The 25,804-nt window shown below is 40.3% G+C and overlaps 1 protein-coding gene across 1 annotated transcript in view; it reads left to right on the forward strand.

The window, feature by feature from the left end:
* Positions 1-25,804, forward strand: part of PRDM10 (PR/SET domain 10) — a 100,875-nt gene that overhangs the window by 18,054 nt on the left and 57,017 nt on the right. The window contains exons 2-4 of the mRNA XM_060605238.3: positions 17,411-17,598; positions 19,872-20,036; positions 22,034-22,093. Coding sequence (XP_060461221.1) covers positions 17,530-17,598; positions 19,872-20,036; positions 22,034-22,093 — 294 coding nt within the window. The 5' untranslated portion in view covers positions 17,411-17,529. The remainder of the gene's footprint in view (positions 1-17,410; positions 17,599-19,871; positions 20,037-22,033; positions 22,094-25,804) is intronic.

Raw genomic sequence — 25,804 nt, forward strand, 5'->3', positions numbered from 1 at the left:
AACAGCATCTGTCGGGGCGCTTGGAACCTCGCTGGACGAGGTTCTAGTATTGTTCTTTTAAACGTCTCATTTCTAGTTTTTCTCAATGTTCCCAATTTGTTGTGAATTTTTAAAATTGCGACACTTACGTGACAGCTTGTTTATTAGACTTCCTCTTCCCAGGAAGATTGGAGAATTTGTGCTGAAATTTGTATAATTTTGGGATTTGCCCATCGCTACTTGCGCTACCAGTTCCTGTTCCTCCTTTAGAATGGAGTCCAGTACTTTTTTCTTTTCTTCCGAGTTCCGAAATGATCTCTCCCAGAAATCAGTTAAATGTAAAACCTCTACTTGCCATTCTAAGTGAGTGAACATAACAGAAGCCCTTTATTTTCACTTCACTTGGCCTAATTTTATAGCTTTCGAATTTCATACTACACCTCAGTCATGGAGTGGTTAGCAGCTGTTCAGAGCGCTCGTTTATGACTCTGTACTGTTGTTTTCTGAGTGATGAAGGTATGGGTTTTAAACAACTTCATTGGGTTGTTGTGCTATTAAATTGATTCACAAATTGATAAGTGGTCATTGCTTACACTAGTGACTATGGCACGGAAGGCACTCAATACACGTTAGCTATCCACATATCCTGTCCCCAGGGTTGGCCCTGTGCACACTGCGCCCCCGGGCCATGCCCCGGGCACAGTGCCAGAACCAGAGGGCTATGGTTAACAGTAGATGCTCCCGTGGCTGGTGGGATAGGGAGTTTCCCAAACTTTGCGTTAAAAAACATGGTGTAAAACCCAAGATGAATCAGGACAGGGGGCTGAGATCCAAGAAATAAATCTAGAACCAGAGTCAGGGAGTTTGTGGGGTAGGAAACCAGGATGTGAGGGAAAAAAGGAGCAGTTGAAATAGGTCCACAGGGCGGCCTGTACTGACTGGGCCTTTAATAAGAAAGTGAACTGAACTTGGCTTCCTTTGTACCCTCTCACCCACCCACCCTGCTCCCCCTAAAATGAAAGTCTCAGAGGTCTCTCTTGTCAGGGAGGTATTTGTACCAAAGAAGTGGGAAGAATGAGACTAAGGTTGGACAGGACGTTGGCAATAAGAGCAGTCACTTCTATTTATTGTTCACCTACTGTGTGCCAGACACTTAGGGGGTGCTTTATATGGCAACTATCCTGCTAGAAGAAAAGAACAGCTAATAGGCTGTCAGGAATTCCAGAGACAGGTGTATTGGAAGTCAGCCCCTTTGACCTGAGCTGGGAGTGATTGCAGTGGTGACCTCAGGAGTGCAGGTTCAATCTGGCTGGACGGAGGCCATTGGAGGGCAGGGTTCATCTTGGATGGGAGAATCGATTAGGGGCCCCGAGTGACCATGGGTAACTTCATGGTCCTGATGTAAAAGGGACCAGTAGAATCCCATGTCCAGCATGGTGGAGATGGTTGACCGTTACTACTGCAGCCATATGGTGTATTTTTATCTTAATTTGTTTTTGTGGTAAAGTATACATAAAATAAAATCTGCCGTTTAACCATTTTTCAGCGTACAATTCAGTGGAGGTTAAGTACATTCACGGTGTTGAACAACCATCATCGTTACTCATTTTCAGAACTTTTTCATCACCCCACACAGATACTTTACCCATTAAACAGTAACCTGCCCAGGACCTGGTAACCTCTCTTCTACTTTCTGTCCTGATGCATTTGACTATTCCAGGTACCTTGCCTAAGTGGCGTCCTACCATATGTGTCCTTTTGTGCCTGGCTTATTTCACTTAGCATAATGGCTTAGAAAAAAAAATTTTTTTTTAAAGTTTTTATTTAAATCATCTCTACACCCAACATGGGGCTTGAACTCATGACCCTGAACAAACCTAGATCAAGAGTCACATGCTCCTCCTACTGTGCCAGCCAGGTGCCCCCTTGGCATAATGTTTTTAAGGTTCATCCGCCTTGTAGCATCTGTCAGAATTTCCTTCCTTTTTAAAGCTGAGTAATATTTCATTATATGTATAAACCACGTTGTGTTTCTCTTTTCATTTGTTGATGGCACCTAGGACGTTTTTAACAGCAGTGTTCTCGGCACTTTACCAGGGTCCCATTTGTTCCCAAAAGGTCACTGTACTTAGTAGTCTGAGAATGGTGGGAGCCTAACAGGTGTCTCCTCCCCCAAACCTGACTGTAACTGCTGGGCATCTTTTACCTCAGGAAATCTCTAGCATGGGAATAATCTCATGTTCGGCTTTCCCTTCTAATTCTTACCCAGTTAGCTCAGAACAATCAGATTCACTTTTTGTCTTTGGCTTTTCTTTCCCTTCTCCTGCCCATCCCCCCTCCCCCCTGTCTATTTTGCTTGTTAGTTATTCCTTTCTTAGATTTCTCTCCACCCTGACTCTGTTTATTCCTGTGTTTTCCTGCCTCCTTTCCTCCCAGTCTTATCGCTGTCTTCTGGAATACTCGTATCTCCTTCTGTTTCCTTGTTGCTTTCCTCTCTTTTCTTCTTTTCTTGCCTTACTTACTCCCTTCTCTCTTTCCCCCAGTTAATTTCTTCTTGCTCTACCAATTTTAATTTATGGCTCAGAATTGACCCTAATTATTACCTCTTTCATTTAACACCTAAAGTGCTGACTATATTCTAGTGTTCTACGCACTTTGCAGATATTAGTGCCCTTAATCCTCTTTACACCTCTACGAAGTAGATCCTGTTCTTGTTTCTGTGTTATATACGATGACATTGAGCCACAGAGAGGTTAGGTAATTTGTGCAAGGCCAACCGTTGGTGAGGGGTGGAGCCAGGATTCGAACCCAGGAGTGTGGCTCCAGCTTATGGGCCTGACCCACTTTGCCACACTGAATGGCGTTCCCTAGCTCACGGGCAGAGGGGTTTTGTAGTTCATGGTCAAGTTAAACGTAAACAATGCTTGTCCCACCAAGCTCTAAATGTTTACAGGTGCCATATCCAGAAGTCTCATTGTAGCAAGGGCTCAGGGGCACAAGAGCACCTGGCCGGGGGTCCCAAACAGGGCACGCTGCTCACAGCTGTCAGAATCCAAAGGCAGAGAGAGCAGTGGTGGGGAAACAAGAAAGGAATTTATTTCAGTGAGGCCAACACTGGGAAGATAGTCCAGTGTCTCAAAGACTGTCTCCAAAGTGCCAAAAATAGTTGCAGGTTTATATAAGGAAAATGTGGGGCAAAGCTGGGTGGGCACGTGCAGGTGGGCAGGAAAGGTCAGGTCAATCATTGTCTTGGGGTCAGTCACACTGAGTCTTGTGTCTTGCTGGCCCAGGGCAGTCCTTACTTCTCGAGGGGGCAGGTTCGGTTCCCATCAGGGAAGGTTATGCTCTCAGAGCCTTCCATCCTCTACAAAAAAGAACCCAACTGGAAAGTTTAAGGTCAGAACAGAGGCAGTCAGAGTCTGTTTTCATCATCTTGTATCTTTACAGGAGTCTTTACAACTTTTATCTTACACTATTTGAACCTGTATTTTTTTCAAGTACCATGATTTTAAAAAATCATTTAATCTTAATTATAAAGGTGAAAAGTATTTTGACAAACTTATTTTCTAAAGAGGTAACTGATTTTCCTTAATACATTTAGTTTTGTTTTCTAGCTTTGTTTAATCACTGACATCTGACATCATAACATAACAGATGGTTCCTTAAATTTTTATTTCAGCTAAATTTATGTTATTTCAATTAAATTATTAGTAAGTGAACTTTTTTATTATCCAGGGAATCAAAATATAGTACGTAACATAACTTTAAAGGAAATATACAAAGCATTGTCCATCAATTTAAATTATCACCGTTTGGAGTGTAATCCATGTCTAAGTTGCTTTTTGTCTTCTACTCATCTTTACTGGGAAGGTTTCTCTAACTGGGGAGTCAAGGACAATAAGCTTAAAAAAAAAAAAAAAAGGAAAGCTAAGATAAACAGTTTTAGGCAGCGTAAGAAATCTCTGCCTAAAGCATCTTCTAAATCTTTTCCACATTCAGTCCAGTGGGGGCAGTGGGGTGGAGGGGTGGAGGGGTGAGAGCCCTACAAGTCACCGGCTCTGCTTTTTGCTCTCTTTATTTGCTGTGTGACTTGAAGTGATGCACCTAATCTCTGGTTTTTCAGTTTGTCATCTACAAAATAGAAGTTGCTCCAGATGGGTGGTTCTCAAACTACTCCCCGCCACCCCGCCCCTTCTGGCCCAACACTAGTGCTCTACAGCTGTACCAAGGTGTTCTTTCTTTTAAATAAAAATAAAGGGTACAATTTTCTTAGTTTTGAGTTTTTACCACATGAAATCTCATTAACCTTTTGTTGCTGTTTCTGTCAGTTGTCTTAGCCAGCACTAGGAGGCCACAAAAAAGTGGCAAAAAGAAAAAAAAATCGGGGAAAACTTGGAACCCTAGTCCTGCTTAATTGATAGGTCTTTCTTTCTTTCTTTGAGGAGGGGGAGGGGGAGAGGGAGGGGGAGAGGGAGCATCTTAAGCAGGCTCCATGCCCAGTGCAGAGCCCGACATGGGGCTCCATCCCATGACCCTGGGATTATGACCTGAACCAAAATCAAGAGTTGGACACTCAACTGAGTGAGCCTCCTAGATGCTCCTATTTGATCATTTTTGAAAAAATTATAAAGTGAGGTCAGATGTGATTTTTATGTAGTTTATGTAATGGAGTTATTTGTGCTGGAATCATAACACAGGTGAAGTGTTCTTAGTTTATAGGATGAGAAACAGTGTAGAATAGTGGCCAAACACACGAGCTCGGCAGCAGGATCACTCAAGCTCATATTGAGCTCTCCTACTTACTCTCACTAGCTCTTACTAGCTCAGTTGCCTGGACAAAGCATTTTACCTCTTTCTCAGTCCTTCACCCATAAGGTGGAGATAATAATATACCTACTTCATGATTATTGTGAGGATTAAATGAATCAATGCATATTAAGGTGCTTAGAACATGCCTAGCACATAGTAAGTATGTTACAAATGTTAGCTATTGTTATTCTGTAACAAATGTATTAATATCTAATGGTACTCAGCCAAGAACATTGATTTCCCGAGCTCTGTCTTTTAAACGTATTTGAGAGCCAAGGGCCTGGAATTTCTCTTCTTGTTCTGAAATTCTGTTATTCTATGTCATAGAATTGGATTCCTATAATCTTCTTGCTCCCTTTTTATAACTTAGTGCCTTACTGAACATGTTTTTTCTCTATACATAGAGTGAACTCACTTTTTTCATTTATCAAGTAGAATCTAATCTTAAATAGGGCTTTAGAAGGGTTTCCTTTCTGTTTCTTGACGTAAAGGTGTTTTTATATTACATACATTAGTTACAATTGTTATCTATCATTAAATACCTAATATACTTTATTCTTTGTCCTTAAGGCTGAAGAATCTGAAGCTCAGAGAGAGTAAACAAATTGTCAAAAGCTCTAAGTGGCAGATCCAAGATTCTAAGCCAGGCTATCTGACTCCAAAGCTTGCCCTGCTAGAAATACAGCAAATCTGAGTTCCTATTCCAGTTGCTGTAGTGTTTATGGAAACTAATTTAAAGCAAGCTCAAGCAGCTCTCCTTTAAGTGGAGACTAATTTCTATGTGAGTATTCTATTTTTTTTTTTTAATGTTAATTTTTGAGAGAGAGGGAGTGTGGAAAGGGCAGAGATGGAGGGGGACAGAGGATCCAAAGCAGGATCTACACTGACAGCAGCGAGCCCAGTGTGGGGCTCGAACTCACTAACTGGGGATCATGACCTGAGCCAAAGTTGGACGCTCAGCTGATTGAGCCACCCAGGCACCCCTCTATGTGAACATTCTTGAGGAATGATCTTTTTATACAAGGGTCAGCTGAAGTCACCATGTAGCTGTTCATACTCGTTCAAAGAAAGGTGAAAGATCGAACAATGACCATAAGCAGTTGTTTGTGTATCAGGTCAGCGAGCCTCTGGGCCCAGCCACATTCTGCTTGCCCCAGAAGAACCTCTTGTCTGTGCACACTTCTGTCCTCACCCTGAGGGGAGGCAGCTAGCCAGTCTCCTGCCTGGCCTGTGGCCTCTCTGTTTGCCACCCAGCCTTCTTGCGCTACCTTGAGGATTCCTCACCTCTGGCAGCACCGGGCTGGCTCCTGTGTTCCTGTGTGGCAGTGATAATATAGGTACAACGTGGGCAGTGGGAGCTCAGGGAAATATTAGGGCGAGATCTACACAAATACTCTGCCTCCTCCTCCCCTTCTGTGGTGACTGGTCCCCTTCTGTTCCCCTCATGAGCCCATCCACAGCTCCTTCTCCGGATTGAGACCCCGCTTCCTCCATTTTATTCCTCACACTTTTTATGTGCATTTTGCAAATCTGTCAGTCTCCCTCTAGCTTCTTTCTATGGTGTGTCTAGTGTTGGATTTCAGGGAAGGAGCCAGCAGTTTATGATAATTAGTCAGTTTGTAATGAGCCAGGAAAGTTAATTTGTAAGCGCACTGTCTGCAATGTGGGACAGCTCTTTCCGTATGAATAATGATGGCATATAAGGTGCCAGGCCAATACAGAAACCGCTGTTGAATTCTTAATGTTTCTGAGTTTTAATAATGTACCAATAATCCTATGGAATTTAATTTCTCTGTGTAACAGCATTTTCTTTTTATTTTTAATTTTTTTCTAGTTTAAAAAATGTTTATTTTTGAGAGAGAGAGAGAGAGAGAGAGGGAGAGACAGAGAGAGAAAGAGAGAGCACATGTGTGGTGGAGGTGGGGGGAAGGGCAGAGAGAGAGAAAGAATCCCAAGCAGGATCCGAGCTGTCAGCACAGAGCCTGATGCAGGGCTTGATCCTGTGAACCATGAGATAGTGACCTGAGCCAAAATGAAGAGTGGGACACTCAACCCACTGAACCACCCAGGTGCCCCAATAACTATGTATAACAACATTAAAATTTTTTAAAATGTATTTCTTTGTTTATTTATTTTGAAAGGGAGAAAGTGTATGTGCAAGTGGGGGAGGGGCAGAAAATGAGGGAGAGGGAGAGAATGCCAAGTAGACTCCACGCCATCAGCACACAGCCCGATGCGGGGCTCCACCCCACGAACCCTGAGATCGTGACCCGAGCTGAGATTAAGAGTTAGACGCTCAACCAACTGAGCCACCCAGGCGCCACTGTATACCAACATTTTAAAGTGAAATTGTGTTTATAGTTCAACCCTTATCTTAGGTACACATCTACCTTTGAAGGCAGACCTGTGCCTTGTCTAACACCTCTACATTCAGGTGATGAAGTGAGAGTCTCTCAACTTTAAGTCCTGGGCAGTTCTGGAGTAGTGGCTTCATTTAGCGCTCTAGGCCCAGTGGTGGTGGGAACTAGGCTGGTGGATGATGAGGGGGTATGGCTCAGGGGTGAATGGCAGGATGGGAACTCTAGGAAGTAGGAGGAGGGCAGGCATTTGGGGAGGCTGGGCACAGTAGCACGGTCCATTGACCTGTTTAGACCCAACCTTATTAGTAAACTGGCTGGAACAGCAGGCATGTATCTTTCCTTCTTCCTTCCCCTTACTCTTCAGTGTGGTCAGTCTTTTCATGCAAGTATTACTGGGATGAGCTGGGAATTGGGCCGCCTGTCTCCTCCACCAGACTGTGAATTCTACAGGAGCAGGGTTTTTGCTCACCTTTTTATGTGTTTGATGTTCACAAAGCATGAAAAAATATTGCTACCATTTCTTGAATGTTCATCATTATGCTATGTTATCCCAAGTGTTACCATGTTTTATTGAATCTAAGATGTCTATGGTAAGATACGTAATTGCTTTATGTATTGTTACAAAAGAAAAGGCCTTGCCAATTAAACTCTGATACAAGTGCTTTTGCCGCTTAGAATTTTTATTGTATACTTACTGAAAGAGCTCTTGTAGATTTATTTAAACGTGGATTTTTATCACATTGCTCTTATGCACACATAAAAGGGAAAATGTAAGTGAAATAAATTGATTAAGGTATTCCCCCAATTTTATCACCTCCAGAGTCTGACTCTTCAGAATCTTTTCTGACTCAGAGTCATTGATGTATCTTTGTGTCATCAAGAGTGTTGGTGATGCAGTATTTCTTAAAAGAAGGCATACTGTCTCCAGGAATCCCCTCCAAGCAGCTAGTACCCATTCTGGGAGTTTTAATCCCAGTGTTTTTTCACTCGATCTGTGGCAGGCTAGTGTTCCCCGTATCCCAGTAATAACAGTGCATATTCATTGCCATCACTGTCTCCCCAGGTCCTATCGGCCCTTGGTTGTTAAGGTTATATTCCCAGTGATGAATATTTGCTTCCCTAATCAGATTTATGCTCAGCTGCTGTTCCCATGCCTTTCAGTTTTAATGCGAAATTATAGTGTAATCTTTTTGAAGACATTTAAAATGGCAGTTAGACTCAGGGTGTCCAGTGTTGACAACATCATGACTCAGTGAAGCGAGGACAGAGCTAATGAATGGCTGTGAGCAAGGTCACACGCAAGCAGGCAGTGGCATCCACATCCTGACTGCCACCTGGAAGATAGTGACCACAGGACACAACAGTTGTAAAATGGATTCAGAAGTGTTAAAATGTGGGGAAAAATGCACTATAGGCTTGACAAAATATAGATTGTTAATTCCAACAACAACCATGCTGGGCAGATCATTTGGATTTTCAGATGAGAAAACTGGGGATCAGTGTGTGGCTTATAACGTCAGAGCTCCTAAGCACCTGGTAGATTTGGGAGAGTAGAACCCAGGTTTGTCTGATTATAAAGTTCATACTTTCAACTATACAACATTATTCAAGAAAAGATAACTAGACTAGAAGCTTCAAGGAGGCAAGGATTACTTACTTATTTTAATGTTTATTTTTATTTTTGAGAGATAGAGACAGAGCACAAACCGGGGATGGGCAGAGAGAGAGGGAGACACAGAAACCGAAGCAGGCTCCAGGCTCTGAGCTGTCAGCACACAGCCTGACGTGGGGCTCGAACTCACGAACCACAAGATCATGACCTGAGCTGAAGTCTGATGCTTAACCGACTGAGCCACGCAGGTGTCCTTGTTTTTGTTTTTGATACACTGATGTTTCTTTTTTTTCTATGTTTATTTATTTACTTATTTATGAGAGAGAGAGAGAGAGAGAGAGAGAGAGAGAGAGCGAGCATGCATGAGTGGGAGAGGGGCAGACAGAGAGGGAAACAGAGAATCCCAAGCAAGATCCGTGCTATCAGAGCAGAGCCTGACATGGGGCTGAACCCATGAACCACAAGATTGTGACCTGAGCTGAAACCAAGAGTTGGACACCTAACAACTGAGCCATCCAGATCTTAAGGACCCAGAATTGTACCTGGCATATACTAAGTACTTAATAAATAGTTGTTGAATAAAGTCTTTAGAGAGAGGATAGAGATGCAATCATGTCCTATTTTCCTGGAAATGAAATCTATACATTTTGGACAATGGGTAAAAGCAGGGAAGATGGGTGACAATTTTCTAGACAAAGTGTAGTGTGTAGTTTACCAGTTCCTTCAGGTCTTAGAAGAAGCACAATGGTGAGGAATGGAAGGATGTCCATCGCTAGCTAGGAGGCTGTCAGCACCAGGCTGCTGGACAGCACTAAAGTAGTTCCTGGACTCTTCCTTCCCATCTCAGATAAATCAAGATCAACAAGGGAGGTACCTAGCTGGCTCAGTCAGTGGAGTGTGTGACTCTTGACCTTGAACGTGAGTTCGAGTCCCATGTTGGGCGAGGAGCCTACTTAAAAAAATAAAATATTAAAAAAAAAAAGATCAACAGGACTCTATGAATTGTATAGTTAAAATAAATAAAAATGGAGGGACATCTGGGTGGCTCAGTTGGTTGAGCATTGGACTCTTGATTTTGGCTCAGGTCTTGATCCCCAGGTTGTGGGATTGGCTCTGCATTGAGAGTGGAGCCTGCTTAAGATTCTCTCTCCTCTCTCTCTCTCTCTCTCTCTTCCTCTGCACCTCTCCCACACTTGCATGGGCTCTCTCTCTCAAAAAATAATAAATAAAAAATAAATAAAATATTAAAAAATAAGGTTTTAAAAATAAAAAAGGAAAACAAATCTGAGAAGACTTACTATCCAGGAAATTTGTATATAGGGCATATGTTATTGGATCAATTGCTGGGTTTAAGAAAATACATGAAATGTTTTGAAAATTCTGAAAGTCTTATAGCTCATCTGTAAGATATAAAAGTTGACATATTTGGACACTACTATGTGCTAGATCTTGTGCCTAGAAGTTTTTCATATATCATGTAACCCTTATAATAACTCTGGGAGGTGATTACTGTCTTCATTTTACATATGATGATATTGAGGGCAGACAGTAAGTGATTTGGCCAAGGTTATATACCTGTGAACAGTTGAGCCAGTCTGGGAGCCAGGATGTTCAGTTGGGATTCTGTGGATTTTCTTCTGCACTCTGCTGCTTCCCCTCTAAGCTGTTTTCTTTTAAGTTTTTATTTATTTGTTTGAGAGAGAGAGAGACAGATGGTGTGAGCATGGAAGGGGCAGAGAGAAAGGGATAGAAAATCCCAGGCAGGGCCCGAGCCGCCAGCATAGAGCCCAATGAGGGGCTTGAATGCACAAATCGTGAGATCATGACCTGAGCAGAAACCAAGAGTCTGATGCTTAACTGACTGAGCCACCCAGATGCCCCTCCCCTCTAAGCTTAAGTCAGGACTAGACTTTAGAAACCACTTTACACTCTCATTTTACAATGGAGACACTGATACTAGGGGATATAAAGTTACTTAGTAGTGGAGTCATGTCTAGAATTTAGGTGGCTTTTTTCTTAAAGATTTGATTAAAAATTTTTTTAAATGTTTATTTTTGAGAGAGAAAGAGCATGAGCGGGGAAGGGGCAGAGAGAGAGAGGGAGACACAGAATCCGAAGCAGGCTCCATGCTCCAAGCTGTCAGCACAGAGCCTGACGCGGAGCTCAAACTCACAAACCTTGAGATCATGACCTGAGCCGAAGTCGGATGCTTAATTGACTGAGCCACCCAGGCACCCCTAAAGATTTTATTTTTAAGTAATCTCTACACCCAACGTGGGGCTTGAACCCACCACTCTGAGATCAAGAGTCACATGCTCTACTGACTGAGCCAGTCAGGCACCCTTTAGAATTTAGTTTTCTTGAGCAATTTATTAAACAGTAAGTAATTATGGAATGTCACACTGGTGTTTTAAGTAGTTTCGTAGCTACAGAAGCTGAATAGTTTTACAACTATATTTTAAAGAACAAGAACTACCAAGTGAGTATTCTAGGGACTGCTTTGGATTCCGGACACTTTCCGAATTAAAGAGTTCTCACCCTCTTGGGTTCCTTTATTTGCTAATGGTATTCTAAAATTATTGGGAAATGCGACTGTGAGCAGTATTTCACATCCTCGTTGCTAAATTTTACTGGCAAGCTTTCCTACGTGTAGATTAACTATTGTGTTGTTTTGCTCCACATCTGCTAAGTAGTTATTTCCTTTTTTTCTGCCCTTTATCCTTGCCTTGCGTAGCTTACTGGTGTTTTATGCCGTGTAATGCCTACTCCCTTATTTGGGTAAGATTAGAAACAAGATGTTTCAGTCTGGGGCAAATGTCCTGTCCCTTCCTGTTTTGCTTTTCTGCTCCTCTCCTTCCTTCAGGTGCCCTCTTCTCTGAGCCCCTTCTTGAGCACCCATTTGGGACCAGGTGTCCTGTTTTCCCTAGCACACTGGAATTGCTTTGAACACTCCATACAGATTATTGGGTACCTGGCACATGGCAGATCTGGAGTTCCTCTCATGAGCACACACATTCCTTGGCCTGTAAGAACTTAATAGTTGAGATTGGAGAGCCAGACAATTTGATAGAAACATGATTGAATACCTTTTTTTTTTTAAAGCTAATATGTGAGTGTTATGTAGCAGGCATTGTGTTAATAAGCACTTCACATTTATTATATCATGTCATTCTCTCAATAACCTTATGATTCCCATTTTACAGAGAAGGAAGGGGAATTTAGAGAACTTCTGTGTTCTGTGTGAGGTCAGTTATGTTTCAGAATTGCTACCCAAATCCAGGTCCAGAGCCCAAGCTCTTAACCACTGTGTTCTTGTACTGACTACTGCCTCTGCACAGGTCAGAGGACTTTTCCCTGTGTGTCCCCTGTGCCCTCACTCACCATGTGCCACGGTTGGAATTTGAAAACTAGTAACAACTTACGAGTCAGACAGCCTCTCTAAATGATTCAGCATCTTCCCTCAGAGGCTTCAAAGGAATTCAAGATCTGAACAAATGTAAAACAGTGTCCAAGTTATTATCACAGTATTGCTTGTAATAGGAAAAGATTAGAAATAACCTAAGTGTTGGGGCGCCTGGGTGGCTTAGTCGGTTGAGCGTCCGACTTCGGCTCAGGTCATGATCTCACAGTTTGTGGGTTCAAGCCCCGTATCAGGCTCTGTGCTGACAGCTAAGAGCCTGGAGCCTGCTTCAGATTCTGTGTCTCCTTCTCTCTCTGCCCCTTCCCCACTCATGTTTTGTCTCACTCTGTTTCTCAAAAATAAATATATGTAAAAAAAATAAAATAATAAAAAAGAAATAACCTAAGTGTTGATCAAAAAGAGATTGATTAAATGAATTAGAATATATTTATATAATGAAGTGATGCAGCTGTGCTAAAGAATGAGGAAATAACATATAGATGTGGGACAATATAAAAGGTAGGGCATTATGTGGAATAAACATAACTTAGAAGAGATGTTACTTTGCATAGAATCAATAGTATGCTGTCATTTGTGGTGGGAGAAGCAGAGAGTGTATGTATGTATGTATGTATGTATGCATGCTTGTATGCAAGCCCTGTGTCCAATGTGGGGCTTGAACTCACAACCCAGGGATCAAGAATTGCATGCTTTACTGACTGAGCCACCAGGCAGGCACCCCTCTATTTTTGTTTGTACATGCATAAAATATCTGTGGAAGGATAGACAGAGATTGGTAATATAGGTTACTTCTGTAGAGTGGTTAAGGGATTCCAGGTAGGGAGATTGTCTGCTATATACCTTTTGTGTGTCTTGAATTTGGATTTCAAATAATAAGCACCTTCCTAGAAATGAAAACAAATACAGAAAGGCTTTCAAGGCTGTGTATGTTTCACGAATGTGTGGGATAAGCCTGCCTTCGTCCTTGCTCCATCCCAGTGCCTGGCATAGTATGTACTTGCGTATTTGTGCAATCAATGAACCGCGTTGAGAAAAATATCTCAAATTCCTGTATAGGAAGGGTACAGCATCTCTTTTGTGGTATGCCTGCTAAAAATACATATCCTGGATCTAACCATGAAGAAACATCAGACAAACTCAAATTGAGGAACAGCCTGAAAAATAAATGGCCTGTGCATTTCAAAAATGTCAAGGTCATGGATGGCTAAGAAAGACTAGGGGACTGTTCCAGATCAGAGGGGATGGGGGGATATGACAACTGAACGCACTGTGTGCAATGCCAGATTGGATCCAGGGCCAGAAAGAAAGTTGTTTCTTTCACCATAAAAGACATTAACTAGACAGACAATTAGCAAAATATGAATAAGGTCTGTAAATTAGGCAATAGCACTGTTACATTGTATCTTCCTGGTTTTGATAGTAGTACCATGAGAAAAAGTCCCATTTTTAGGAAATAGGCACTTATGATTTTAGTCGTAAAGTGGCATTGTCTGCAACTGACTCTCAAGTAGTTCAGGTAAAAAGCAAAAGAGGGAGGAGAGAGAAAGAAAGAATGGTAAAGTAAATGGGGTAAAATGTTACCATTTGGTGAGTCTGAGTGAAGAAATACAGGTATTCTTTCTACCATTTTGTAGCTATTCTGTCAAACTATTAAAAAAAAAATATTTCCTGTATGGAACATTTTGTGATTTTATAATACTGAGCCTTTTATATCCTCTTATACAATTTTATAGTTTTCTTCATGTAGATCTTTATATCTTTGGTAACATTTAGTCCTAGATTTCTTTATGTATTTGTTCCTTTAAAAAAATAACAGGTGGGGTGCCTAGGTGGCTCAGTCGGTTAGATGTCTGATTCTTGGTTTCAGCTCAGGTCATGATCTCACAGTTTGTAGGACTGAGCCCCACAGTGGGCTTTGTGCTGACAGCATGGAGCCTGCTTGGGATTCTCTCTCCCTCTCTCTCTGTCCCTCCCGTGCTTACACACTCCCTCAAAATAAATAAATAAACTTAAAAAAAAAAAACAGCTTTGTTGACTTATAAGCCACATATTGTATAGCTTGCCCTGAATGTCTTTTTATACATGCTTAAATGGTACTGTTATATAAGGAAAGTATGCTTTTTTTAAAAACAATAATAAACTTTTTTAGGGTATAATGTACATATATTAAACAAATTTTTTTAAAATGTTTATTTAGTTTTGAGAGACAGAGAGAGAGAGAGGGAGGGAGGGAGCAGGGGAGGGGCAGAGAGAGAGGGAGGCACAGAATCTGAAGCAGGCCCCAGGCTCTGCTCTCAGTAGTGCTGAACCACCCAGCCTAATTTGCACATATTTTAATTGAATAGGTTGATGACTTTTTTTTTTTAAGTTTATTTATTTACTTTGAGAGAGAGAACCCTCAAGGAGGGGCAGAGAGGGGGTTGGGGACAGAAGATCTGAGCAGAGAGCTGGATGCTGGGCTAGATCTCACAAACTGTGAGATCATGACCTGAACTGAAGTCAGACACTTAACCGACTGAGCCATCCAGGCTCCCCTGTTGACACACGTATTCCCTCTGTAACTACCCACCAGTCTAGATAGATACAAGATAAAGAATATTTCCATTTATGAGAAAGTTCCCCAAACCCCTTTGTTTGTACATGCACCTGTTGGTAGATGTAGGTGTTGTTTCTAGTACCCTCTGATGGAGAGAAGAGTAGGCTGTATGGGGGGGTGACTGTGTGTGGTGGGTGTGGTTTCTGTGGGGGTAAGGCTGACAGTGCTGAGATGAAGCAGGAACAGTCTCCTCAGAAGATCAGAAGAGGCTGCCAGGCGGTTGGGATGTGGCAGTTCCTGTATTCCGGAGTAAGGCCCAGACATTGGATGTTCCCATCTTTTCTTTCTTTCTTCTTTGGGTCTTATTCTGGTTCAGAGATTGGAGTGTGTACAATCTAAGAATGTGCTTCTTGGCTTATTTCCATTGATAATGGGGAAAATTCTGACTGAATCTGGTCTTCCTTACCTTTGGTTTAATGGTGTTCTGAGCAGTTTTAACCTTTTCTGTTTACGTATGCTACTTTCATGGGGTGGTGGGAGGATGTATATCAGGCACAGTTGCCCTATTAAACAGCAAATCTCACGTGACTCTTAATATGTCAGTGTTTTATCATTATGAAAAGGAAAGATTGATTTCCTTTTTTTTTTTTTAATTAAAAGAAAATTTTTAAATGTGTATTTTTGAGAGAGAGAGAGAGAGAGAGACACTGAGTGTGAGGGGAGGGGCAGAGAGAGAAGGAGTCACAGAACCCGAAGCAGGCTCCAAGCTCCGAGCTGTCAGCACAGAGCTCTCAGCACAGAGCCCGACGTGGGGCTTGAACTCAGACTGTGAGATCGTGACCTGAGCTGAAGTTGGACACTTAAGTGACTGAGCAACCCAGGCACCCCAAGAAGATTGATTTCCTTAAAACGCCTATTTTGGAAAACAATACGGTTTCAAGATGCAGAGTTAGTGCATGTTGATGTTTAGTAAGGCTTGTGATTTGTTCATTAATTGCTCCTGTATTGACCAAATGCGAAACAGTCTACATTTGTGTTCACCAAATTGTGAACTCAGAAAACTCAGAAAACTCAGCCCTCCTCGCCTGCCATTTTTCCCTTGTTTTGTGACTTTTATGATTCTGCTATACATTTCAAGTAGGGGGTATAGGAGGTCAGTGTTTAAGCAAGTGTGCAGGGGAGAGCTGAGCTGGGGCCGTGCAGCATTCAGGAGTGCATGTGAACCCATCACTTATCTGTGTTTACCATCCAGGAACTTCATTCTCCTTATCAGCAGAGCTAAGAGAGCTACCGTTAGCTTTTTTCCCCTCTCTATTCCACATTGTTGACCTTCGGTATTTATTCATTCATTTATTTATTTTTTAAGTTAACCCTACCCCTAACATGGGGCTCGAACTCATGACCCCAAGACCAAGAGTCGTGTACTCTGCTATTGAAGCCAGCCAGGCACCCCAGACCTTCAGTATTAAAAAAAATTTTTTTTTGATGTTTGTTTGTTTATTTATTTATTTATTTATTTATTTATATAATTTATTGTCAAATTGGTTTCCATACAACACCCAGTGCTCATCCCAACAGGTGCCCTCCTCAATGCCCATCACCCACTTTCCCCTCTCCCCCACCTCCCATCAACCCTCAGTTTGTTCTCAATATTTAAGAGTCTCTTACGGTTTGCCTCCTTCCCTCTCTGTAACTTTTTTTCCCCCTTCCCCTCCCCCATGGTCTTCTGTTAAGTTTCTCAGGATCCACATAAGAGTGAAAACATATGGTATCTGTCTTTCTCTGTGTGACTTATTTCACTTAGCATAACACTCTCCAGTTCCATCCACATTGTTACAAAAGGCCATATTTCATTCTTTCTCATTGCCACGTAGTATTCCATTGTGTATATAAACCACAATTTCTTTATCCATTTGTCAGTTGATGGACATTTAGGCTCTTTCTATAATTGGCTATTGTTGAAAGCACTGCTATAAACATTGGGGTACAAGTGCCCCTATGCGTCAGCACTCCTGTATCCCTAGCAGTGCTATTTCTGGGTCATAGGGAAGATCTATTTTTAATTTTTGGAGGAACCTCCACACTGTTTTCCAGAGTGGCTGCACCAGTTTGCATTCTCACCAACAGTGCAAGAGGGTTCCCGTTTCTCTACATCCTCTCCAGCATCTATAGTCTCCTGATTTGTTCATTTTAGCCACTCTGACCGGCGTGAGGTAGTATCTCAGTGTGGTTTGATTTGTATTTCCCTGATGAGGGTTTATTTATTTTTGAGAGATAGAGAGATAGAGAGAGAGAGAGAGAGTAGGGGAGGAGCAGAGAGAGGGAGACAGAATCCGAAGCAGGCTCCAGGCTCTGAGCTGTCAGCACGGAGCCCGATGTGGGGCCTGAACCCACAGACTGTGAGATCATGACCTGAGCTGAAGTCGGACACTTAACCAACTGAGCCACCCAGGCGCCCCCAGACCTTCAGTATTTTAAATGAGGGTTACACCTATTTAATGAGTGTGTAGAACATAGCAAGCATGCAATACATTGTATTATCATTATAAATAATTTCTCCATTTTTACCTTTTTGTCCAGGTGTGTTATCTTTTACAAAGCTCTTTTTTTCTCTCTCTCTGTGGTTGAAACTGCAATTTACTAAAATGCATTTATCTATTTAAAGACGTGGTTCCTTTTCTCTCTCTTTCCAGGCACGTTGCAGAGAGGTCTTTCTGTCCTTCATGAACACACGCGTGGTGGACAGATGACTGTCCCCCACCCTGTGCTGTTCTAGGTGCCCTGGACGTGGAGCTGTCCAGTAGGGGGAAGGATGGATTCCAAAGATGACAGCTCACACGTGTGGTCTACATCTGCAGAACATGAAGAGAATGCTGCACAGGTGAAGAGTGGCCTTTCCAGCTTGGTACTGATAACAGTTTTTCAGCTGGGTACAGTTTGCGGACAGCTACAGAAATTGCAGCTTCTCTGTAGGGATGAGTAGCTGGGAGGGAGCAGCACACAGGACTTGCACAGGAGGAATAAGGAGGGTTTTATCACTTTGAATGCTCCATCAGTGTGAGTCACTATGATTTAGAGGAGCTCTGTGACCCCCCCCACAGGCTTCTCTGCCATTTCTGCAACTTATCGTCATACTTTGTTTCACTGTTGTATTTTATGTTATTGGCACTGAAAGCCTCCAACTGTAGTGTGTTTCTTTTATGTTATCTCCTATAGGGTTTTGATTCTTCACGTGTAATGAAGCACAAAGTATGTCTGTAGAGTGGCTTTTTCTTTTCTTTCAAATTCAGAATGTAAAGGTCTAATTGAAAGTGGTCCCATTGAGTCAACCTCTTTCGAGGTTAGTCACTTACTAAAATGTGGCCATAATGGATGATCACTGCCTTTTGGACTGTGATCATAGCCAGCTGCATGTTCTTTTGAATATTCTTAGCAAAGGCAAATGTCTGCTTTTTTGGTGTGGATTTGAATTTTGGGAACAGTCAGCAGTCATATGGAACCACACGTGGCCAAAGTATAAAACTTGATTTTTAAGCATTGTAATAAATATGCAATTTTAATTCAGTGTTTTGTTAAATTACATAACCTTAGTATTATAATCAAAATCAGGCAGTTAACATTGAGATCCTTAAATATACACATTTCATTTAGCTTAAGTAGTATGACAAATGTTACAATAAATAAAGTTGATCTTCAATACTTAAAAACAAACAAACAAACAAACAAAAAAACGTTCTAGTGATGCTTCTAGCGGAATAGCTGAGAAAACTGTGCTGCTTCTCATAGAAAACATTTTGAAGACAACTTTCATGTAGCTATGCATTTTGGTGTATTTTGTTTATAAACAAAAACGTAGTCCATTCAGAAACAGGGTCCCCATTTGTAGGTAACCAGATAGTAGAGCTCAACACCCCTCATTGAAGTCCCCCTTCTCAGTTGATTCTTTTCCTAGCCAAGAACTCTGATTTAGCAAAGTGCTGAGTGATGGAGACCAAGTTTTGATGTTAATGAACAAATCTAAAGTCACAAAATTATCATGTAGCACTTAAAACTGCAAATATGTTATAAGCTTAATTCTTCCAATAGACAAATTATATCTTCATAGACAATCAAATTTGTGTAGAAACTGGACTAATCACTGAGTATAGAAGTGGAGGTTTGTTTTATTTCTCTGATGGTTTGATTCTGTTTGGTCCCCAGGTTTCTTTCTGGGGATTAGATTTGCTTATTTCATCTTTGGAATCTACTATTCTCCACTGGAGAACACTGGAAGAAAACAAGTTAGGTCTGAAGCCAAGATGATATAAGAGTAAAGATCCCAACCTAACTTCAGTATCAGCACATAAATTATTTCTCTCCCAAAATGTGTACTTGGCCATCTGCTTCCATACCTTCAATATCAGGCATCAGGCTATGTGCCAAGCTCCAGCCTTCAAGAATTCAAACCTCCAAAGCTGACTACTCAGAAAGCATTTTATAGAATTCAGTTTCTGCTTTAGTTCTTGGTAGATAGAAAAATTACTTACCTTGGTGATAACTGCAGTAGTTTTCCAAAACCCCTTGAAAGTGCTTGATTAGAATTTCCTTACTGGCAAGGAAGAGTTCAGTTACACTCACTGATGTAGCAAACGGTCACTGACATGTGTCCATATAGACTTGGATTGTGAAAAAACATGTAGGAAAGAAAGTGACCTTGTGTTAATGTGTCTCCCGAAAGGCACTGTTAGTTATAAAGCATGATATTTATGATGTGTTGAGAGCCATTGGCTTTTGAGTTGACATTTTTTTATATTACAGAATAATTTGTATTTTGTATTTTGGTCATATCGACAACCAGGAATCTTCAGTCACATTTCCAGGTTTAGCTAACTGCCCCCTCAGGACTCCCCAAAAGAGATGTCTGCATTGGACATTCGAGGCAAAGAGAGATTTATATCAGTTGCTTAATATAAAGCAGTAAATGATCTGACAACAAGGTCATTGGATCCTGTCTCCAAGTCACTAATAGTGTAGATGAAGGTGTATCAATTCTTCTTTCATTGGGGATGTTTTAGAAATACAACCGTGTACTGTGCTTGGTCAGCCATACAGCTTTGTGAGATTGGTTTTGTTCTACAAGGACACTTTCTACCTACTTGCTGCTTTTTGCCCCAGGTGCACTTTGTTCCTGACGCTGGAACTGTGGCTCAGATTGTCTACACTGATGACCAGGTTCGTCCACCCCAGCAGGTGGTATACACGGCAGATGGTGCCTCCTACGCTTCAGTGGACGGTCCTGAGCATACGCTGGTGTACATCCATCCTGTGGAAGCTGCACAGGCATGTGAAGGATTATTGTTTGTAGTTCGTTTGTTAATTGGTTAACTCACCAGTGACTTCTGTGTTCATTCTCTGCCAGTCACTGTGCTAGGTGTGGTGATGTATGATATGCTTCAGATAAGATTTGTGCTCTTCAGGAGCTTATAACTATCTTGGCAGAGGAAGATGTGCTTTGTTTATTTAAATTAAATGTGATGAGTTAGAGCACTGCCTTCCCGTGAGTTCTTGTCCCAGTCACTATTGACTCTCAACTTGTTACTTTTCTTTGTATCAAGAACCAGGTCAAAAATGGCATTTAGTTTCGTATAGCTTAATCAAAGACAGATCAGTGAAAACCATACAGACTATTTCAGTTAAATATGTAAGCAAAAAGTCCTACTAGCTTATTAACTACTATTTATTAATTTACTGATTTGTAGAACTGCGATGGAAGCAAAGGTAAATGCTGCAAATTAGAATTACTTTTATTTCATTTTTTTCTCAGTGACTTGGGGTGTTAGTTTCCAAATGCATGACACATATATATACACGGGTGGGCACCTGGCTGGCTCAGCTGGAAAAGCATGTGACTCTTGATCTTGGGATTGTGAGTTAGAGCCCTATGATGGGTATAGAGATTACTTGAAAATAGAATCTTAAAAAAAAAACAACAAAAAAAACCCCAAACCCCCACAAATATTTAATTGTTAGTTTGTATGTTACCACTTTAGAATGCACAGAGCACTTCTAAATGTATTTACAAAAAAGTTCCATACTTTTATAGTAGAATCCTGGTAATAAAAATTTACCCTCATCCAATATTTAATCAAGAGACTCTAGTCACTCTCAAGAAGAAATAGGGCCCACCTAATTAATACCTTTCAAATTTATATGAAGGTGAAATCACCTAATAGTCAGATGGTACTTTCAGAATGCTTCTGCTGCATTTTAGTCACATAACTATGTTAAAATAAGTCATATAGTTTATGTAAAGAGCCCAACTTTAGTTTATTACTATGTTACTAAATGTCTGATTATGAAGAGAAGTACAAATGTCTGACTTACTAGAAAAATTAGATGTTTGACTTATGATAATTTTTTTCAGTTTATTTAAATTTAGTAATCTCTACACCCAAGGTGGGGCTTGAACTCACAACCCTGAGATCAAGAGTCACCTGTTTTTCTGACTGAGCCAGGCTGGTGCCCCCCTGACTTAACGATAAGTTTTAAATATCAAGTCTAAGAAATCTTACAACTGGCTGAAATTCTCCTATGTGTACCTCTGGAATCAAAACTCAACTACAGTTCTTATTCCCCTAGGTTTGCTAAAAGCTTGAACAAATTAGAGGAAAGAAAACTTTTCTGGATTGGTGATTTTTTGTGGTGCCCTGGCTAAAATAACTTTGAAGATTTTCCTTCTCTAGTTAGCTTTGTTGTATCATGACCCAAATTATTATGTGTTTATAATGAGAACTTTTCAAAATTATGATTTTACTGGCTTTATCCAGGGATGAATCTGTGGAACATTAAATTCAACTTATTTTCCTTCTCGTTCTTTTTTGCTAATGAGCATGCATTGTGTTTGAAAGATATCCTTGTGTATATACTAGTTTTCTGTGTGTCTGTGTCTCTATCCATTTTCGCTTAATCACGAGTCTCCTCCTGTGATGTATAGTGTCATGTGTGAACGTATGCACCCTTGTTCATGCCATGTCTTTTACGTTTCTGTGACATACCCTTTTAATTAGTGCTGACATTCAACCTCAAGAGAGATTTTGCTTAAGAGTAAAATTGTCCAGTATGTTAGCTAGTTGAGATGGTTAACTTATACAATCTCTTTGGAGCCCTCTGAATGAAAGGCTTTAGCTAAAAGTACGATTACTATCTTTATCTTCTTTATTAATGAAGGATTATTACTAGCTACATGGGAACAAAGCCTGTCAAGAATTTTTCCTGTGCAGGCAAGCTGTCTAAAGATTTATTGATATGTTTTTTGTTTTGTTTTGTTTTTTGCCTAGACTCTGTTTACAGACCCAGGGCAGGTAGCTTATGTCCAGCAGGATGCTACAGCTCAGCAGGTAATGAGTTGTTTTTTTTTGCCTTTTTATTGTTTACTGTTCCCTGGGATGTGCCCCCCTCCCCCACCCTATGCTGTGCATTCTCTGGTTGTCTATTTCTTATGTGTTACAAATGGTCTCTACTTCCTTTGATGAAAACAAAGCAAAACATAGCCCGAACACATTCCAATCAGTACATATTGAAATAGTCTGGTAATAAGAAAATGATTCATCAGGAAAATGTGAAAATTAAGTCTATCAATAAGATATTGATTCAAGTTCCAAAGAATAATCCTGAGTTAAAAAATGTCTCTTTTTGAATTTGGAAACATTTTGGTACTTTTCCTATTTTTAAATATTAGGGAAAACATTTCTATATGTAAATTTGATAGCACCCTTTCTTATCCTAGCTTCTGAAAAATTGAGATCCTTCTTGGTTTTCTTTTAAAATGTTTTTTTCCCCTTTTATCCATATTTCTAGTATGTTCTATTTTACTTTGAGGGATTTCTTCCTTATTTTCCTCCAGAGTGTGAAACTGGTAAAGAAGGTATAGAAGCTAGATACCCCTCAGTCTTACTGTAAAGGAGCGATGGATCCAAATGGTTTTATTTCCATGTTGGCTAGCGTGACTGTTACTTAGCGGTACTACTGAGTGTCATGAGTGATTATGAAGTAAATTCCCATTAGTAAGCACTTTGTGCATTTAAATTCTTTTAGTAGATGATTCAGATATTTCCATTTGAAATATGAACAGTAGTTTTGTTAATGTTATTTATGAAATCTAGAGAGAATTCTTAGGAGTCTTTGTCATTTAAGTTATAGTTGAATTTATTCCTGATTGATAATAATCTGCAATTTTGTGGTGTCTGTGAACTTGAATGAGAATTTGTCTTAATCTGTTGAGGCTGCTGAAATACAATATGATACACTGGGTGGCTTATAAACAACACAAATTTATTTCTCACAGTTTTGGAGGCTAAGAAGTCTCCAGGTGTCTGGGGATGCCCGTTCACGAGGGCTCTACCTTCAATACCTAATCACCTCTCAGAGGCCCCACCTCCTAATATCATTACGTTAAGGATTAGCTTTCTTTATTTTTATTCCCTGTGTAGCTAATATACAGTATTATATTAGTTTCAGGTGTGGGATTAGCTTTCAACATACAAATTTTGGGGAGACACAGTCCATAGCAGAGTTATTTTATTTTAATAGTTTTAAAATAATTAGGTATATTCTTGACAAATCATATCCTTTTCTGTATTTATTGATTCCATCAAGCAAGCAAAGGCTAGATTTAATTAGTTTTGACAACTTGGCAGAAAAAAAATTTTTTGTCTTTCCTAGGTGATTAGTTCATTTACTCAATTTTGGGGTAATGATTTTTTTTTTCATAAAATATTGAAGCAATACAAAAAACAAAAACAAAAAAAAAGAAGTACATAAAAAAAAAAAACCAAATTCTGTCCAGAAACATCCTCATTAACTTAATATTTGGTGACTATTATTCCAGACATCCTTCTAGACATACAAATAGATAAACAGGCATGGGGCGGGGGGGGGGGACAAATGGCATTGTGCCCTAATGCTGTTACGAATCTAAATGCTTTAAACTTAAATTGACTTGAGCAGAAGAAAACAAAACTGAGGTGAAAGTAAAGGAGGTTGGAGTCATCATGTTCTCCTGGACTGCACTTGAGCTCTAGTCCTGTGTTGTCCTTGGCTCCTGCTGTGATAAGAGCATCACTGACGCTGACACTTCCTCCCAGTGTCCTCACCACTGTTCTGTGTCAGGTGCATTATTATTGTGACTCATATATTTATGTCCTGCTCACTAACCACAGTTATTTAGAGTTTAGCTGCATTCTCTACTGGCATTTCAATCTGTAGAAATCTTGAGTCTAATTTTGATTATTTTCCTCATTCCTTCTCTGTCTTCATGCCTATCTGATACTTTGTCCTTGAAGTTTTCCTTGGAAGTCTAATGACTTCGCCAGCATATGAATCAGAATTTCCCTATACAGTGTATGTCCTTGAGATGTATAGGTTAAGACTATTTCAGGAGCGTTTTCATTTATCAGACTTTTGAAAATCTTTTCAGTTTCATTTGATATGTTTACTTTTCAGGAACATCAGTCACAAGTATATTGACTCTTCTAGTTCTGTACCTAATCTATTCTCTATAATCATTTTTATATCTGTTCTCTTCCATGTTATTGTGTAGTTTCCTTTGTGTCCACTGTGTGTGTGTTTTTCATTTTTTAATGAACTTACAACATACATCTAGAAAAGCACAAAAGATTGTAAGCATATAGCACACTGATATATTGTGAAGTAAGCATGCAGTATAACCAACACACAGATATATAGAACATTCCCAGCTCCTGAAAGCCAACCTCATGCTTCCTCCTAATCACTTCTTGTTCCTTCCTCCTCAAAGTAACTACTCTCCTGCTTGCTAACATCGGAGATTAATATTCCATGGTTTTGAACTGTATATAAATGGAACTATTTAGTATCATTTCCTTTCTTTGTGGCTTCTCTTGTTCAGCATAAGCCCCCAGAGATCCGTTTGTGTTGTTGTGTTGTTGTTGTGTTGAAGCTGTGGGGTTTTGTTTCCTTCTTGTTTTATTGCCATCTAGTATTCGGTTTTATGAATATACCACAATATATATTCCAGAGTGTGATCCTTTCTCCACTTTGTTCTTCAAGAGTTTCTTGGCCCCTTTTCCACATGCATGTTGGAATCAAACTGGAAGTGTCCACAAAAGTCCTGCAGGATTTATTTCGCTTGGAATTTCATTGTATCTATGAATCAGTTTGTGAAGAATTGACATCTTTATAGTTTTGAATCCTCCAATCTGTGGACATGATATATCCCTAAGTTTAAAATAAAAGTTAAAAAACTATCTTCTGAGTAGTGAATCTTACACATCCTTCAGTGGACTTATTCCTGGATATTTGGTGTGTTTGATGATATTATAAGTGGTATAATTTTTAAAGTTTTCACTTTTTTAAATGTTTGTTTATTTTTGAGAGAGGGAGAGACAAAGACAGAGTATGAGCAGGGGGAGGGGCAGAGAAAGAGGGAGACACAGAATCCAAAGCAGGCTCTAGGCTCTGACCTGTCAGCACAGAGCCTGATGTTGGGCTCAAACTCACGGACCAAGAGATCATGACCTGAGCCAAAGTCGGGCACTTAACCGAAGGAACCACCCAAGCGCCTCTACGGTTTTCATTTTCTAACTTTTATTTTGGATTTTCTTAACAAACAGTCATGTTGTCTATGAATACTGACACTTTTCTTTCTTTCCGATACTTTCTAAACCTTATATCTTTTAATTTTATTTCTTTTTTGTTCCCCTTTTCATCTATTGGCTGGGATCTCTAATACATTGTTGAACAGAAGTGGTGCTAGTAGGTTTCTTTTTTTTCCTTCCTGGTCTCAAAGGAAAAATTTTCACTATTAAAAATGATGTTTAATGTAGGATTTTTAAAATATATATATTTAAATGTCTATTTATTTATTTTGAGAGAGAGCACATAATAGGCTTAGAGAGAGGGAGAGAGAATCCCAAGCAGGCTCCATGCCTGGCGTGGCAGGGATCTCAGGAACCATGAGGTCATGACCTGAGCCAAAATCAGTAGTTACATGCTTAGCAGACTGAGCCACCCAGGCGCCCCTATGGATGTTGACTTTTCTCAAATGCTTTTTCTGAATCTGTTGAGATTTT

The sequence above is a fragment of the Panthera onca genome, chromosome D1, assembly GCF_046562875.1.
Source record: "Panthera onca isolate mPanOnc1 chromosome D1, mPanOnc1 haplotype 2, whole genome shotgun sequence".
Taxonomy (NCBI): domain Eukaryota; kingdom Metazoa; phylum Chordata; class Mammalia; order Carnivora; family Felidae; genus Panthera; species Panthera onca.